The sequence below is a fragment of the Saccostrea echinata genome, unplaced genomic scaffold (assembly GCF_033153115.1).
Source record: "Saccostrea echinata isolate AGI-Se365-2 ecotype Australia unplaced genomic scaffold, CSIRO_AGI_Sech_v1 ptg000001l, whole genome shotgun sequence".
Classification (NCBI taxonomy): domain Eukaryota; kingdom Metazoa; phylum Mollusca; class Bivalvia; order Ostreida; family Ostreidae; genus Saccostrea; species Saccostrea echinata.
In genome coordinates, this window is record NW_026889750.1 from 10838460 (window position 1) to 10858033 (window position 19574).

The following is a 19574-nucleotide window of genomic DNA, read 5'->3' on the forward strand; positions in this document are numbered from 1 at the left end:
AGGTGTGTGCAAGCACTTGCTGATACTATATCAGGGTGCATAACAATGGCGTCAAATAAGGTTGCCATCGCCAATGAACTTTTTGAAAAGGTAAACTTTACATTTATTATATATTTGCACATGGGTTTATGATTTTTATTTTCAAATTTTCTGCAAAGTGAATTTCACTTCCCTAATTTTATGCAGCAATAAACCATTATCAACCATATAGAAGCTGGAAAACAATTCACAAAAAAAAAAGACAGATCCCCTTGAACAAATAAGAAGGTCATTAAATCTGTCAATTTTAATCTATTTAACCACTGTTAACAGTCAGTATTCAATGTATTTGTATATATTAGAAAATTGATTCAGTTTCTTTATGTTTTAGACATATTTTTTCAAGAAATGAAATACTTATGTCAGTGGCATCATTGATTTTTTTTTATTCTAGTTTAAAAAGATGATGTACTATGCAACCTTATTTTTGCTGCATAATGAAACTGTAAATTTATCAAATAGTGTCCTGAACATCTAAATTAAAAGTGAATAAAGCAGTAGATGGGACAGATAGAAAAAAAATTACAAAATGGAATAACAAAATTTTTATTTAGAAAGTGCAAAAATAAGAGGGAATTCAAAAGGGGGGACAAGAGGAGTTTCTTCTTATAGTAGAGTTAGGTGTGGGTATGTGTGTAGATGGATTGGGGGGTTGCTGATGGAGGGAAGAACTAGAGGGATGTACTTACATGTACTGATGTAATAACCTAAAGCACATTTGCCTATTTCACTGCATTTATAATAAAGTACTGAATACAAACATCTCATTTATGAGTCTCAATTTCATTTCCAGGTCAATGAACTTCTTCCAGAGGAGGAGAGACCCCTGATTTTTGAAGCATTAAAGAGATACCAGTCGTATGAAACATTTCCTTTCCTCTTAATTTAATATGATTTTTATGGCATTGGAAAACATTAATTCTACAAATTTTACATTAATTTTGCAAAGAAAAATTACCTGTATCTAGAATATCAAATTGATCAAATTGTGCAGATCCATTTTGTGTTTGCATAATTAATAGAATGTTGACTTACATAAGAGACAGGCTAAATAAATTGATGAGATCACTATATTTTTAGGTCTATGGATTTAAAGAGGCTAATATCAGATATGAAGATAGTACTGAATGAGCCAACAAAATTGGAGATCTATGAATATATGAGGTAAAGTGACATTTATTTGATAGTTATAGCTCTGGGAATAAAGGGGAGTCTTTTCTGTGAACATATCCAAGTGAAACATGTTTCTACAAAAGTCTTAACAATTACTGCCTAGCTAAAGGAAGATTACCTCCTGGTGTATATGATTGTCAATGTAAATTTTGTTTCAAATAACAGTCCATGTACTTTATACACATGTTCAGGTGATTAAATACATTGAAATGTAATACAAAATCAACAAGGGTACTGCAAAGCGGAGCATCCCCTCACAAAAGGGCACATTTTTAAGAGGCTTGTTACATACAACTAACTCACTGCAAACATCAAAACAGAAATAAGTGGTTGTTTGTATCACACAAAATTCATTTTTTTTTTCAAATGTTTAATTGCCATGCATTCCTGATTTGATCTACACCCTGACAGAATTTTATTCAACATTCATAAAACTGTACAATTAATCATTGGTTAGAATACAATTTAATTCAAAGAAAAAAGAGGAAAAAGCCTTATTCAAGAGGGTCATTTTATTCTCACATAAGATCAATTTGGTCTTATTACTGAGTGTGAAGCTGACACAGGAACGTTTCGGCTCCAAGCACATGCCTATTCATGGTTGTTCATGGTGAAACATAAATGTTTAATGGTTTATTAAAGGGGCCTAGACACAAATTTGAAGTTAATATTATCTCAAATTTTCTGTATAATATCATGGCATATATTGCTATAGCATTTCACACAGAAATATAATTTAAAAAAACTTATTTCATCTGGAAATTATTGAAATTACGAATTTCAGGACATGTTTGATTGACACATCCTTGCACTTTCAGAAAGTAAACTTTATCCTTAATACTTAAGAAAAGTAGAAATTTTGTTGCATATTAATGAAAAATATTAAAACTATAATCCAGAAAATTCAGAGTACAAATGTGAGAAAGTAAAACCAACTCATCCGTATTGTTAGTCCGTGCTCAGTGATGTGTGCAGAGTTTAACAAATTGAACACACCAGGTGAAAAGTAAACATTAACAATCACAGAGCTCATGCCCTGTCTACAAAAACGGTTTATGTTTTACCGGATGTGTTCAATTTGTTAAACTCTGTACACATCACTGTAAAAGGTTGTTGATTCGGATGGAAAGTGTTTAAACGAAGACTTACTAATGTATATACACAATTCTTTCTTTGTGATAATTTTAATAAACAATGTCTTGTCACTGAAAGTATTAAATTTCTCTGTATATATTTTAGTTTACAATACTGTATGTTCCCATAAAAAGAAAAATATATATACAGGTGTATGCAAGTTTTCACATCTTAAAATTAATAGGAGAAATGTTCTAAGCACACATGCACCTATACATAAGTACAAGTTTAAACCAGTAGAGCTGAAATCTCATTGGAGATTTTGGGAAAACAATACAGTCATTGGTTAATTATATGTGTTGTGAATATTCAGTTCATATTGTTAGGAATTTAATGATTAATAAATTTCCAAGGGTGCACACAGACGAACAATTTATTTAATACATTTAATATGGCTTAGCTCATTTCATTTCTTTTTCTGAGTGCTTATCATGAATAATACAAGAAAATGGCAGTTAATAAAAGCAGTTCATTGGCTGAAATAAGGATGTTTAACTGGAATTTTGTCAAATTGTATTTAAGTTTTAACCACATATAGAAATTTTAAAAATTTGTGAGTGTTCCCTTATGTATTCTGTTGAATACATGTATGTAACAAAAGAATGTTTTAATCAAAAAAAAAATCAAGAGACAATATGCTCTATAATTTATTGGATAGACTATTCAGCACAATGTTAAATAGAAAAGCCATTGATACAATTACATTTTGCATTTGTTTGACAAGGAAATTAGTTTGAATTAAATTCCATGCATTTTCATTTATTATTTAGATTTCAGGAAAGAAACGCGATGAAAATAAGATACTGACAATAAAAACAAGCATAGTTGTATTTGAGTTTAAAATTTGCCCCTTTGTGATTCCTGGAATTCCTCTTCTCTGGGAATATCAGTGTAACTGTCTGATGATATTGTTGGTGAACAATTGATGTTTTGTTCTTTGTCACTCCATTGTGGTCCACAATGAGGTCCCTGTTTATTGGATATTATTTATTCATCAAAATTTTAAGCAGGGATTCTGTTAGTTTGAATCATATTTGATTATTTAAATGTAGGAAATCGGATATTTGTCACAGTATACTACAGTTACTGTACAGTGAATGTCATGAAACTAAAATGATTTATCTTTATGCATATCAACTCAACTTCAAACTTAAGTTTATCAAATTAAATGTATTTATCATCAAAAAACACTCTGTCAAAGAGATGAATTCACAAAGTAATTAAAGGCCATAAAGTGATTTCAATACAGTATTATTATGCCCCATCATGAATATGGCTGGGGCATATTGTGTTTGTCATGTCCGTGTACTGTCCTTGCTTCCATCTGTCACGCCAAGGGTTTAGCTCAGTTTCAAGGAAACTGTTCAAGATATTTTAACCAAAATCACATACAGTAAAACTTAGTTATAGTGAAGTTCTGGGGACCTGAGAATTTACTTCACTTTATTCGTAATTCGTTATATTCGTATAACAAATTCGTTAAAGTATACATAGCAACTTTGCAATATAGATTTTTTTTCCCTTGAAGTATGACTACCAAATGTATTTAGGGAAGTATGAAATATAAAATTTCCTTGGAGTTCAAAAATTTTTGGATGAATAGTGTTCTAAATATATATACTTACAAAGTAAATGTTAGTTCAATATTTTAAAAACTAAATTCTTTAAAAATTCGCTATAAAAGATGTAATTTTCATTATTTTTAACTTCTAGGGGACACAGAAGCAGTTCGCTATAACCGTAAATTCATTATATCTGAGTTCGTTATATCCGTAATATTTTACAAGGAATTGTTAAGAATTTCGCTAGGGATTGCAAAAAACTTCACTATAACCGTAAATTCGTTATATCCGTGTTCGTACTAAACAAGTTTTACTGTACTGATTTATATTGATGAGAGCTATTCAATGGCGTAATTTCCTTACTTGACCTTCTTTGTGACCTTGCCCTCACTTTATGTTTAGCTAAGTTTCAAAGTAACTATTCAAGATATTTTTATCAAAACTTGTACACTGTGTTTATTGGTGGAAGCTATTCAACTGTGTCATGAATTTTCGACCTGACCTTCCCTGTGACCTTCACCTCACTAATAATTTTGCATTTAGAAATTATTTTAGGATTTTTATCAAAACTCATATGCTGAATCATATTGGTGGAGATCTTCAACTGTGTCATTATTTTTCTGGCCTTGACCCTCTCTATGACCTTGGACCCATTATTAGTCATTTTGCATTAATTTTAGACACTGTTCAAGATATTTTTATCAGACTGATCAACACTACTTACCATGTTATAAAGGCAACAACTGTATTAAAAATATATGCTCTGTATATTTATAAAAATTAAAAATTATTCCTTCTTTCAGCATGCTTTACTCTAAGCTCTGACCATAGAAATACTGTAAGGTTTATTTTCATGTTGCAATACAAATGTACAACTGGGTGAGGCATTCATGTCCTATGGACATATTTCTAGTGTAAAAAGGTGTTTTTAAGAGAGTAATAATTTAAGACAAGAAAAAATGAGATATTTTATTGAGTTTGGCAAGAATATCCAGTGCTGTAATTAATTACAATTTACATTTCTCTTGTATTGAATATGTACAGGTTTACGACTTATGAATGAATCACAACTCTTTAAGTTTCTCCCACAAGCAAAGAAGAACATGTTTTATTCATCAGCATTCTTCTTTGATGCGAAGATATTTAGTGTCGTCTTAAGTTGTTGTAATGGATTTCTAATCAATTTAGTCACACATACAGAACATTAAAAGTATTTTGCAAGAGGCATATTTCGAAAAATTTCAAATCAGTAAATCCTTTGATATCATTAGAATTTGCATGATTTGTTGAGATTGTTTAACCTATATAGAAAACTGTATAAATCTTTGCAGCTTTGATATAAAATTTTGTTTGTTTTACAATAATGCAAAGATGTGTATATTAAAAATTTTTTTAAAAAATGTACCAAGATACACATAAATGATAACATGTATACAATTTAAAACTTAATTCTAATTTGCCAATTTAATATTTGTGCATGTACCAGTTTAATCTTGCACTATGTGTTCTTCCACATCTACAAATTTTATTGTCCCCCGCTTTCGCAAAAGCAAGGGGACATTAAATCTCATTCTTCTGTCTGTTAGTCTGTTGTCTGTTAGTCAGTCTGTCATAAAAACTTTAACCTTGGTCATAACTTTTGAATGAAAAGAGATAAGGCTTTCATATCTCACGTGTACATTACCAGTGACAAGACCTTTCCAAATATACTATGATTTTTGACTCTGTGACCTTGAAGTTTGACCAACTTTTCAAAAATTTTAACATTACTTCAAGGAGGTTCATTTACACCCACAGTTTGTTTTAGATTTCTTTACAGCACCACTTATTATGAAGATTTCAAATATCCAAATGGAGGTTATGATAGGATAAATATTTTTTAAAGATTTTTTAATCTTTTTTCTGATTTTGGTTAAATGTTTTATTGCAAGTTTCTGATTGATAGTATTGCAGGAATCTCAGTGTCAAGTGATGGATATCATCTTCAGATATGTAAGCAATGTAAAAACACTTCATAATATTCAATAGTACTTTTCTTAGAAAAAATAATTTTCTCCCAAAAAAAGAATTAATGGGATTTTCTTCTTATCTTTGCTGGAAAATTAATTATAAATAGACAAGGAATGTATATTAATGAATAACAAGTGTTTTAAGGAAATGAAAATTCCAATTTAAAAAATTATTGGACTAAAAAGTCCACTTGCAAGAGTTATCTTTCCTAAATCCCCCTTACTAAAAACACTCAAGAACGGTTGAACATATCAGATTCAGAATAAGCTTAAACTTCTAGAATAAATGTACAATTTTTTCAAAGAAATAAAGACAAGCACACAAACCAACAAGAGTACAAAACTCTAAAAGCACAAGTCAATTATAATTTATTTCATAATTTTTTTCAACGAGGTTGTAGAATAAGATTGCAACTCGAATTTCCTCTATACATACATGTTGTCATTGGTAAAACTTGCTGCTTTCACTATGACATTGTACACTACTTGGGTATGCAAGTGAGTTAAGGCTAGGTATAGGCATTTCTATGCAAATAAACCATTTAAAATGCCTAAGGACTATATCTATTATACGGAAAAAGTTAAAACTTATTGTCTGATACAGACATGGTACCCACGACATGAGATAGCCAGTACACATTGTGACGCCATATTATGACGTCATTGTTCTTTACTACGCAAGATTATAAGGGACATCAGCAAAAATGCTTTGGCGCAAGGGCAAGCTCTATTTTATTTAACTGAAACAAGGTATATTTAGAAGCAAAATATTCCACAGTTTGCTGGTATTGCTGCACAAATATCAACATCTCAGTTGTATAATTTCTATTTGTAAAGTTTTAAGTTGAAAAAGGGTAAAAAGGTACAGTCCGATATAAGTTCCCTCAAATTCCGATCAAATGAGAGAATGCCTAGGATTTGTGCAGCAGTTTTATTAATATATAGAATATTCTTCTTAGCATTATACAATTTTTATGTAAAAATATATAGAGTAATCCCTTGCTCTGAAGCTGTTTTGTTGATATATGTTTTATTACCTCCAGTAGGTAAGATCAGTGACGTCATAATATGACGTCATAATGTGTACTGGCTATATCATATCGTGGGTACTAAGTATGCATAAGAAAATAAATCAAAACTTTCTCTGAATAATAAATATACCTCTTATGTGTTTTTATTAGCTCATTTGCAAAATGTTTGTACCTAAAGAAAAGTCTTGTCACAAGGAATACACAGGTGAAATATGAAAGCCTTAGCATCAACCATTCAAAACTTATGGCCAAGAATAAAATTTTTCAAAAGTAGATGAAACTCCAGGATCAACATGATCAAGGTCACAAGGTCAAAAATGTTGGTATCCAAAAGAAAGCTCTTAATAGCTATCACAAGGAATACAAAAATTAAATATGAAAGCCCTTGAAGCTATAACCGTTTGAAAATTATGGCCAAGATTAAAATTTTTCAAGAGCAAGTGAAACTCCAAGGTCAAAGTCATGAGGTCAAAATTGTTTGTATCCAAAGAAAGGTATTGTCACAACATATGTGAAATTTGAAAGCATTAATTATGGCCAAGGTTAAAGATTTTCAAAAGTGAATGAAATTCCAAGGTCAAGGTCATGAGGTAGAAAATGGTACCCAAGGAATACACTTGCAGGGTTGTCCCTAAGACCCGGGGGCCGGGGAATTTCCCCACCTATGATGACGTTATCCCCCAGCTACTCTGGTATTCACCCTCAACCTCTTGTTAGGGGAGGAACCCCAGATCCCCCTTCTACTTTTTTTTATGTCCCCTCCTATTTCAATTCTTAGGGACAACACTGCACTTGAAATATGAAAGCCTTAGCACTAACCATTCGAAAGTAGCAAGGTTAAAGTTTCTGCTGACAAACAGATAAACAGACTGATGGACAGACCCAAAACTATAGCCCCTGAGTCTGAATGGTACATCAAAACAAAACAAAACATGGACTCTTTCTCTAAACCATCTTTGCTAGCAAAGGGGGAGCAAAGTGGACCAAAAACCCTTGGCTAGCGAAGATGTCCATAAACATCCATGTTCTCGGAAGGTTCTTACAAGCTATAATGCATGTTTCATGAAGGTTTTGAATCTACCTTGGGTTTAAATTTATATTTGATTTTGTTCTTTTTCAGCCTAGTACATGTATAATTCAAATATACATGTACAAAACTGGTTGATCAATGTTCTTTTTTCTACCTCTTTACAGACCTCTGATACCTCCCAAACACCAATCAGATTATGACAAATTAGCACCAGCACCACCTGGCAGAAAGCTAAGGGCCATCACTCTGAGAAAACGTGCAAACGAAAGCTTTGGATTTGCAGTTAGAGGAGGTACTAAATCACAAGAAGTATTATATTTTTTAGGTATTCTTCATGTAATTGTGTCCAAGTATACCATTGAAGGAGGTAGATAAATTTGAGCATCTACTTGTTGCTGATTTATGGGCTTTAGGTTTGGTTACCTTTTCTAAAGAAAATGGATACTTGTGAAAGCTAAATCATTGTACTTTTACCACTTTAAGTAAGGATTTATTAGTGACAATGATTACAGTAGATGTTTTTATTTCAACTGGGTCAAAATTTTGCTGAATTCTTTGAACTTCAAACAACACTCAGATTTCTGGAACAGGGTAAAAATTAGGTCATCCAGATTCATTTGATTTATTACAATACAATCGACATTGCTAAGCAATGCACAGTGTTGGTAACCCATAAAAGTGGTGTACACAGTATATCACTGGGTATAGTTTATTGGCTTATAAAAAGTAGATGGTTTTACAGGTCAAAGCCTTTTCAGCTATATGATATTCTTTTTGTTTTTAATTTTTCAAATTAGGTTTCTGAACTGGCAGTCAGTAACAAATTTAATTATACTAATACAATCAGTTTAATTCAATCACTACATTTAAAGACGTACAACACACTGGGGGAGATAACTCTTGCAATTTCAATTAAACGTTTAACTTGACGTCAAATTTGACGTTTATAATAAAGCGTCAAAATGACGACCGAATTGATCCCGACGTAATTAAAAGAAAATGGGATTAGGGACTTGATGTGGTTTCTTTAGAAATAGTAAATCGTATCTTTGATTGTTTGCGCTTTTGATGTAAACCCACCCCTCCTTTCATAAAAAGGGAAGAAAAGAAAGATGATGTCTTAAAATTTCTTTAATTTTATAAGAAACTCGTATCCGTGATCAATATTAGCAGAACAATATTCTTTATTTTTTTTATGATACATTGCTTTCTTTTGTTACAGTTGGCTATGTAACATTCGCATTACCAGATCACGGGCCTATCTTAAAATTAAGAATTAACCATATAAATACTCTTTTGTTCTCCTTTTAAGAAAAAAAAAGTTTTATGACCCGTTTCCAAAAGTTCACTGGTCAAAGAGGAACAACTCTAAAAATGTGGGAGATTTTCCCCTCCCCATCTTGAGTTATTTACTCCTGTTTGCCGATCAGTTATGAAGACACATTTAAAATGAATTCTGATGAACTCAGGAACTGAAAACTATAATATATACTAAGTAAGTACCGAAAATGCAATGGAATTGTTTACTGAAATGGTCCGAATTAATGAATATCTTGTATGCGTCAAACTGGCCATATCCGACCATCTAGATCTACAATCTACCTCTGTAAACAATTTCAGTGCGCATTTCCTCGAATCAAAACAAAACGTTAATTTGATACATGTATCACTGTACATGAATATTTTGACACATGAATAATTTACTTTAATTTAATTAAACATAGATGGAGAATTTACAGTTTGATAAATTGAAGTTAATGTAGACGAATACGATATATTTCCATTTTATCTGGGGAAGCAAAAGAAGGATGCATACAAGTGTGTGGGGGGGGGGGGGTTACTTTTAGACCCCTCTCTTGTTTGAAATAAATAAGAAACAATATATTCCATTTACCAGTCTGTTTACATCATAGAAGAGTTGAATTTTCAACATTGTGCGTTCACTTTTAATGAAAAATGAGATTAAAATTCAATGTAAGTTGAATTCATACGCAGGTATAAAATTAAATGCATTTCAGCCATGTGTATGGACTACATATTGGACACGTGGAATTAAAATCCTTAGAGAATAAGTTTTACTTTTATTCTAGTAGTTGATAGTTTAACTCTTATTCTAGTTGTCAGAATTTTAATCTGCATGAATGAATGAATGAATGAATGAATGAATTGGTACTTCAGGGATTTAAAAGATTAAAAATATATCTCGAGGTAACCTATGTTTCATCAAGTTCTAATGACTGCGTCCAAAAAAAAAAGGGGGGGGGGGCTTCGTCAAAAATTGCCTATACATCTGCATTTCAATGAACTGAAAAGTTTTAAGAACTCCGATATATAATGAAAATATTTTTTTTAAAGCAAAAAATATTTTCTAGCTTGGAATTTTTCATGTGTATTTGTAGATCTAACAATGTTTTCGTCCCACATCTGAAAGACGCTTGAGAAACATGACTGAAGGAGAAGGGGGGGGGGTGATTTTTCGCTATAAATTCAAAACGGCTCGTTTAAAAAAATTACAAAAAATTATCAAGATTACTTTTGCAACCAGTTACATGAAAAAAGTATTTTTTCCAAAATTAAACGATAGGTTTTTTCATAAAAAATATTTAAATTAAAAAATACGCATTTTTTTAAGGCTTAAATGAACCATAGTTTTTCAGTTTAAGTTCTTCAAAAAATATTTTGTCAATGAGTACCTCTACAAAAATACTTTATTTAAGTGGATAATGGTTATATGAATGAGTCGATGAAATTTGACGGCCAGACTAGCTCAACTTTTTTGATAATCAAGGATTTTATAGCCAGCCGAATGAAAAATTTCTTCTCCGTGTGTACAACCAAAGGGGGGTAACTTTTGGAACTTCCTGTCCAAATACGACTCGAACGATTTTGTCAAAAATGTGCATACACATTGTATATATAGTCATGTGTAACATATACAAAAATAGCGAAAATTAAACGACAGGAAATTTTTCGTGGTGGGTGTGTTGTACGTCCTTAAAGGTAATTTAATTTATTTTGAACTACCCTGTATATAATCATATTTTTGGTATATTATTTTTGGTACATTTTGGTATATTTTTTGGGGTATATCTTGAAATTGTGACTTTAAAGTTGATATTGTACTTGGATCTAATATAGAATCAGAGTTAACCTGATTGTTTTATATATAACTAATTATATATTGTGTTTATTTCATATAATATCATCAGATATCATTCTTGCATTAATAAAACTATATATTGATGTACAAAACAATTAGGTTTTACTAAAGTTCCTTTAGATTACTGTAAAATAGCTTATTTTTGTGGGGTCAAATTTTCATGGTTTGTGAAAAAAATACTGATTTGAGCCAATCCAGGGGATTGAATTTCATGGTTGGTATAGCCATACATGATACCTGATACTGTACTTTGTAATTTCAACATTTCATTTAGGACACGGATTCATGGGTCTCTTCATACCACGAAAACACACAACAAAAATTATCCCCCATGTTACAATGCAGAATGTAATAAACTGGGATTATTACATTTTGTGTCGATATCAAGGCAGAATGTAATGAAGCAAAATGTAAAAACAGACTTGTTATGATTATGACATTTTGCGTTGTTACATTTTGCATCAAGTTTAGGCAAAATGCAACAATGCAAAATGTTTTAACACACTTTTTGGTCAGTCAGGTTTAGAATAATTTTCAATTGAGTAGTGGATGAAGAAAATAAACGGAAAGAAAATAAAACAAAAGGAAAAATAAACATATGCCAATTCTTACATTAGATCTGATTTCATTATATATTGATTTCATGAGTCATTTAAAATCAGTTGATATTCAGATCATGGGTATTGCAAATTAGAAATGTGTGTGGGGGTGGGGAGTTGTTATTTCATTGATCAGTGTATCAGTTTGCTTTTGCTTTTTGATAGGCATATGCCTGAAATTTACTGGCAGGTGTAGATATAGCGGGAAGAGGGTTTCTTGACAATTGAGATTTCATACTGTTTTACAAATCATGTGCATTGCAGACCAGCATAAATAAAATTCTCTCTTCAATAATAAAATGGATAGTTTCTGCATGTGCATAAAAATACAATGATCAACATAAGAAGTAACCCCTACCCCTTGCTTCTCCTCGCCAGACACACACTCATGCACTTCTTATTGGCTAACCAATGTACACATGCATGTCGTACATGCGTATCAAGATTCAAGAGCTTTTAATGTACCCATGGTCAATCTTTGGTAATTAGAAATGTCAGTGTTGGATATATAATACAGACTGATTTATAGACAGACATGTCAATCAAAGTTAAGTTAATGTTTTCTAAGTATTCAATAAAAGTGTTAGAAAGAGAGTTTAAAAATATACTATTAATGTAATGTCTGTAAAAGCGGTAACGTTTGTCTTAAAGCCCTAGGTCTGTCTGTCTATTTAGTAAAGTGAGTTTCCACATTGTTATATGTTTAAATCAATTTTGTGAGGTTTCGCATTGAACACAAGAGAAAAAAGAAAACAATATTTTGTTTTATTACATTTTTTATGCCCCGCCATGAACATGGTCGGGGCATATAGTGTTTGTCATGTCCATCTTCCGTCTGTCCTTCCGTCACACTTTGCATTTAGCTCTGTTCAAAGCTCAGTTTGAAAGAAACTATCCAAGATATTTTTATCAAACTTCATATGCTGATAGATATTGATGAGAGCTATGCAACTGCATCAACATTTTTTTACCTTGACCTTTCCTTTGACCTTGACCTCACTTTTCTTAAATTAGTGTCAAACTTCATACGCTGATACATACTGATGTAAGCTATTCAACTGCATCAATATTTTTTCACCTTGACCTTTCCTTTGACCTTGACCTCACATTTCTCAATTTGTGTTAAAATGTTGCATTACTACATGTAATATACCCTCGGCGGGGCATTCATGTCTATGGACATATTTCTAGTTTCAATTATATTTTGAGTTGTCCTTAACACAAAAATTAAGTAATGCAAAATGTAACAACCAAAAAGAGCATTATTACATTTTGCGTTTAGATCAACGCAGAAAGTAACAAAGCAAAATGTAATAATTCAAAAATCGTGTTATTACATTTTGCATTATTACATTCTGCGTTGATCTCGATGCAAAATGTAATAATGCAAAATGTAATAATCCCAGTTTATTACATTTTGTGTTGTTATTACATTTTGCATTGTAACAACCCCATGAAAAATTGTGATTTCACAGTGTGCTGCTAAAATATGTAGACTAGTGTGTGAAATGCTTAGGGCATCACTGGTCACTGTTTAGCACATGGTAAATTGCAGTTGACTTATTTCTAGAACAATGTGAACTTTCACGAAGCTTTTACAAAACTTGGCAGATATTTTCTGATTGCAAACTTCATGTAAAATTGTAAATATGTACCATGTGGTCAAACTAATGTCTATGAGCATGCACAGTAATCATGCAGTGCCATGTTGTTTACAATGTAGGCCTTGAACATGGCGTAGGAGTATTTGTCTAGTCAACATACACTGACATACTCTTTTTAACAATGTAGGCTTTGAACATGGAGTAGGAGTGTTTGTGTCTCATGTAAATCCAGGCTCACAGGCAGAACAGAAGGGGCTTAGGGTGAGTACAACTCCATAATATGTCACATCAGTGATGCCAAATATCTAGTGTCATGATCGATCAATGATTACCAATGAAATATGGAGATAGCGAACAATAATCAAGCTCAGAAATCCATTGAAACAATACAAATCAGGAGCAGAGCAAACATGGACCTCTAAAAACATCAGAGTTGGGATCAGGTGCCATGGAGGAGTAAGTATCCCCTGTCAACCGGTCACAACTGCCATGTGCTCTGTCATGATTGGGCAAACAGAAAAATCTGTAGAAAATTCAGTGTGTAACTAACGGCCTAACAATTAGTATGAAAAATGTCAGTCAGCATTCGACTTAATGATAGATTGTATTTGCTGACAAGGTCATTGTATAGACCGTAGAAATGTTGACTTCAATGTTGACGAGACTGTTGATAACCATAAATGCTATTTCTCAGTGTAATGGCTTTTATATATCAATCATTATGGGAAATGCTTGAATTATTCTGGATTTACATAGCATTACTGACAAAATTATTAGATAACATCATAGCTTTGATTTGTATACATATAATATTGGTTATAACTCTGGGATGAGTTTATACAGCTGAACTTCGGTATCTTGAACACAGATATCTTGTATACCATGGATATGTTGAAGCGATTTGGAAGTTCTAAGCACTTTTTCTTTAAGCATTCTACCCTCAATATCTTGAATATCTCAAAGTTTTTTCTCAGTCCCATTGAGTTCCAGATAAGGAGCTTTGATTGTGTATCTGAAAAGCAAGGCCAATAAGTATATCTGTATTTGTGAGAAGAAAAAGTATCCCCAAATCTGTGTGTGAAAGAAATTTAATACTTTTTAAAGATACACAAAATCTGTTGACAGGTAGGAGATGAAATAGTGCGGGTTAATGGCTACACCATAGCAGAAGCTGTCCATGAGGAAGTGCTAAACCTAATCAAAGGTCAAGATGAGATCGAGCTCAAGGTCACCAGTAAGTATAACTCTATTTAAAACTGATTATAGTGTACATGTACTTGTTCAGCTTGTATATGCAACGAAATCTTACGAAACGAAATGAAACCTACCGAAATGAAACAAAACGAAACAAATCAAAACGAAACTTACCGAAACGAAATGAAAACTACAGAAATAAAATCGAGCAAAAATGAAATATATATATATAAACATTATGATTTAAAATATATTATATAGTGTATATTTTATAAGTAACGAGTCTCTTTTGATACGCAGTGAAAGATAAAAAAGATTTTGTGCGTTTCTAAACGTGCACATTTGTAAGTATGGATTACACTTTTAAATAGATATTGCTCATTTTAGTGCAAAACAAACACATAAGACTAAGCCTATACATATAACCCAAGTTATCACTTTCGGGTTCTTGTTAATACAATCAATTTGTATGTATACTTGTATACTCAAAATCAGATTTTAAGACCTGGCGATTCTTGATCTGCTTTTGCCCAACACCAAACTATATCAGATCACACACTTTTATAAACAGTAATTTAAAAGCAGAGGATAAGCATTTTTTTTAAAAAAAAAATAAAAGTACAGTAAAACTGCAACATCAAATTTAAATTAAATTCAAAGCATACATTTATCGAAATTAAAATTCAATTTTTATCAAATCATTTGAACAAGCCTTGAAACCACCAGAGGAGGAGGGGGGGGGGTCCTTCTCGGAACTACCTCTCAAATAAAAATAAAAAAAGCTGGACCCGACAATAATCAAAAGTATAATAATAATTAGGCTTTGTATAATTGATCACATATGTATAACAACAATGCACTTTTTTTCATTTAACTCAATGTACAATTTTTTTTTTTTTTTTTTTAAGTTATGTTTAAAGACATTCGCATTACAACAGTACAGTAACTTTATTTCGATACGTAAATAGAAAAGCTTTTACATGTAGCACATCAATTATGAGAAATTTATTGTATTTCGATGGTTAAAGGCTAAAAATAAAAGTAAGACATAAAAATTAGAGAATACTACGCTTATTTTGAAATGAGTATTTTGAAATTATATAGTATGCTCGTGCATATTTGTAGCTGGCAGTTGATTTACAGTATATATAAGCATGTATAAGTAAATACATCACTAGAGAAGGGAGCATTTATCGGTGTTTAAATATTATATTAACAAGTGCTTGAACTATATAAATTTTATATGAAGTAAAAATAGTCCATGTACAGTTACACATTATATATAATGATATACCTTGATTTGAAAACATTCTGTTTCGTTTCGTTTCGGTAGGTTTCATTTTGAGTTCGTTTCGTTTTGTTTCGTTTCGGTAGGTTTCGTTTCTATTTCGTTTCGCATTTTACAGGTTCCCGTTTCGTTTCGGTAGGTTTTGTTTCATTTTGGTAGATTTCGTTTCGTTTTGTTTCTGTTTCGTTTCGCACTTTACAGGTACATTTGTACCCGTTTTTGTCGTGTTATTTCATATTTTGGCTATTTCAAATGTCAGAATTTTTTGTAATAATAGTAATTATCTAAACCAGTAAAGCAGCACAGATTTTATCCATCTGTACTTGGAATTAGACATTTTTTCTTTATAACAACTTACATGTAGGTCTTGGAATTTTCACTTGATTAGAAAGATTCTTAACAAAACTTTCCTAAATATCTCCTGATTACTCTTTATTTTTTCCAGATATTGGGATGTTGCCTGTAAAAGAGTAAGTGGACCTAGATTTGTGTATTGATTTTGATTACTAGAAAATCAGAGTATTCTATATTAATATCTAAATTCATAGTTCATAATTGTATTCTTTCAAACAATATGTCTTAAAATGAAGAATCACACACAATGTATAATTAAAGAGAAAGAAATAAAAGACTGACTGCATGTTGTACTTATAAGGTTGATAAATATGTACATACATATAAAGCTAGTATATTGTTTACAGACGAGCCACAGATCCCCTTACCTGGTCCTATGTAGACAAAACTCTGAAAGGTGTCAAGGGAGCTTCAGTAAGTTAATGTATTTCTTGTAATTTTCATATTATTTGGGGTAATTATTATCAATAACTTAAAATTTCTTGTAAAATACTGTAAAGTCACAGGAAAACTATGGGTTCGTGGGGATTAGGTTTCATGGATGAAGAATTATTGAGTGGATACAGTAAAACTCGTTTAGTACAAACATGGATATTGCAAATTCACGGATATAGCGAAGTTTTTTTGGATCCCCAGCTATATAAATGTTACAAATTCCTTATACAGATATTACAAATTATGGATATAGCGAAGTAATTTCACAGGTCCCAGCGACTTCGTTATAACAGAGTTTTACTGTAAGTACACGACATATTAAATTTTGTGGTGGACATGAATTTGGAGTCTCCTCATACCTCTAAAACAATGAAAATTACCCCCCCCCCCCCAAAAAAATGAGTGATTACACAGTATTTAGAGTAAACTCATGGAAATACTGTATCTCACAGATTTACTAGTTATCTTTAAGTATATTTTGAGAGTTTCTTTTAGCTGTTTGCTAGTTTCGAAAGACAAATGTAACCAGTGTTTGTTTTGATAGGAACATTTACTGAGAGGACGGGAGGAGAAAGCAGAAGAAGTGAAGCTGTTTGTGAATCTGAGACAATCCCCTTCCCTTGGTTGCAGGTACAGTGTATCACCTATTATATTGTGAAAGGTTCTCTTGTAACAGCTTATAATCAACCTTTTTTAACTTGGAACATGTACATGTGATAGTTTTATTACTGAATGGATCCTTAAAATTGTGATTTATTGGCTCTGATCTGCATGTCAGATGTCAGAAGCAAATCTTAGGCAAGGAATGAGTTTTGCAATGATAATGATAATTAGTCAACTACAGTAAATTAAACACTGAACAGCAACAGCTGCATACAATTTGTGGTACAGACAGTAAACTTTCCTAACTGTGTTGCAGAATAGTAAGTGGACCATCCAACTACAGAGGCATATTTGTTGAACATGTCAACCCAGGATCAATGGGGGCAGAGGTGGGAATAGAGGCAGGGGATCAAATTGTTAGTGTTAATGGTACCAGCTTTCTCAACATCTCCCACCAAGAGGTAAACCAACCTTATCCAGTCATTTCTTCACATAGGTGACTGTAATAAAATGCTTAATTATTGAAACTTAAATGTGTATGGATGTTATGATTTTGTTTAAATTTTGTTAAAAATTTTTATTGTGTTATTAGCTGACAAGAGTATTTGATGCAAAAAATGTGTATTTGGGTTTTGGACTCTGTTGAAAATCAGGACAAAAATCTATTTTTCAGGCAATTGTGGCGTTAAAGAGCAGCAAGGAACTGAATCTTGTTATCAGAAAAGGAGTGGTATGCCTTCTTTCAAAATATTTAGAAATAAATGTTATTAATGTAGCTTAGATTTTGTGGAATTATTAGTGCTGTAGATCACTTGTATTTGAATAACTTTAATCTTGCAAAGCAGTATCAATTTCTTATTCACAAAATATAATCAATTTGTATTCACCACTGATAAGGATGTGTAATGAGATACATATTTCTCCTGTTATTGTTCAAAACTTTATATCCCATCTTGAACAATCTAACAAATTAATCCATCATTTTTGTGTATGGTTAATGATGAATTGCCTTCCTAGAGCAAGCTGTTAAATACAATCTCTTAAAAATTTGATATTTAAACATTCAGGTGATTTAATTCTCCCAGTCTAACTTCTCAGTAGAAAGGGAGAGCACTCTTAGTCTCTTAAAGGATCTAAAAATTGTAGACTGTCCAACTTTGCAGGGTCTTCCTCTGTTTGCTGCTGCTGGGGAGCCAAGCAAACCAAAGACCCAGGTAACAAAGGCACAGTTAGAGACCCTACCCTCAGGAAGTGGGAGGTATGACTCGGATGATTCGGGGGATGAAAACACTGCTGTGTTAGATATGGGATCCTAAGACCAATTCTGATGACAAATGATAGTTTAATATTAATTAATTCAAACTGCATGTAATGATTGAAATTTTGTTTTACATTTTCTGTTTGATTCCAGATACTTGTATTTATTTACATTTAGCACTGACTGTTATGTGTAAACTGAATGTCACCTGACCTCTGTTGCAATTATCAATCACTTTTGATTTCTTTTATCACAGGAAATAGACTACCAGAAAGTCAGTAGGCTTGTAAAAGTAAGGCTTACACATATGTTTTTAAAAGGATATGCATTAATTTCCAAGGTGTGCATTTAATTGACTTATTAATATTATTCAATACTAACAAGGGACGTTCCTGTACATGTAGATGCACAAATTGCATGCCTCGATCCCACTCCATAAGTTAATGTAACTATATTAATTGGAACTTGGGTGTGGAATTTAAAAATTTTTTTTAATGTTCTAGATTCAATTAAAAGAAACCCTCGTAGAAATCACTCTTTTGACAATGTGTATTACTAACTCTCTTTTTACACATAATTGTTGTGCAATTCATTTTCATTAGAACAGTTCTTATTTTCAATATTGATTATGAAATAAAATTTATTTCTAGCTTGAAAATAATTTCAAAGTACTAACCTACATAATGCTTTAAGGTCTGACGACACGTTCCTCAATGATCTATAATTTTTTCGGAGAATTTGTCGTTGAAGTATTGGTACCGTATATACTCACCTATAAGTCGGTTTTTTGGGAGATAAACTTTGGTCCAGAACTCTTTATCCGACTTATATGCGAGTTATAAAAAGATTGGTATTTTAGCAGGTCGATCCGTCTAATTTAAGCTTAAAAAATACAACTGACTTATAGGTGAGTATATACGCTTCTTTAAGAAGTTTCCTCCCACAAAAAATTAAGGTACCTCACCAGGCATTTGTGCAAGATACCAGAGGATGCTATTTACTATATAATCCTATTGGAAATTACTAGCATTGCCAATATCAAGTATTTGGTGCCTTTATCTGCTTATACAATTTGAAAACAGTTTAAAATCACAAGACAAT

At 31.9% G+C, this 19574-nt stretch overlaps 2 protein-coding genes across 2 annotated transcripts in view; both read left to right on the top strand.

Moving 5' to 3' along the window:
• The window catches only part of LOC133185180 (zinc phosphodiesterase ELAC protein 1-like), a 295055-nt gene that overhangs the window by 116377 nt on the left and 159104 nt on the right, over positions 1–19574 (top strand). The window lies entirely within an intron of this gene.
• Positions 1–19574, top strand: part of LOC133185162 (uncharacterized) — a 27204-nt gene continuing 7630 nt past the window's right edge. Inside the window, exons 1-12 of the mRNA XM_061320220.1 lie at positions 1–90; positions 833–897; positions 1120–1203; positions 8143–8270; positions 13529–13602; positions 14467–14575; positions 16269–16293; positions 16525–16591; positions 17157–17242; positions 17532–17676; positions 17889–17945; positions 18379–18473. Of these exons, the coding sequence (XP_061176204.1) occupies positions 46–90; positions 833–897; positions 1120–1203; positions 8143–8270; positions 13529–13602; positions 14467–14575; positions 16269–16293; positions 16525–16591; positions 17157–17242; positions 17532–17676; positions 17889–17945; positions 18379–18473 (980 nt within the window). The 5' untranslated portion in view covers positions 1–45. The remainder of the gene's footprint in view (positions 91–832; positions 898–1119; positions 1204–8142; positions 8271–13528; positions 13603–14466; positions 14576–16268; positions 16294–16524; positions 16592–17156; positions 17243–17531; positions 17677–17888; positions 17946–18378; positions 18474–19574) is intronic.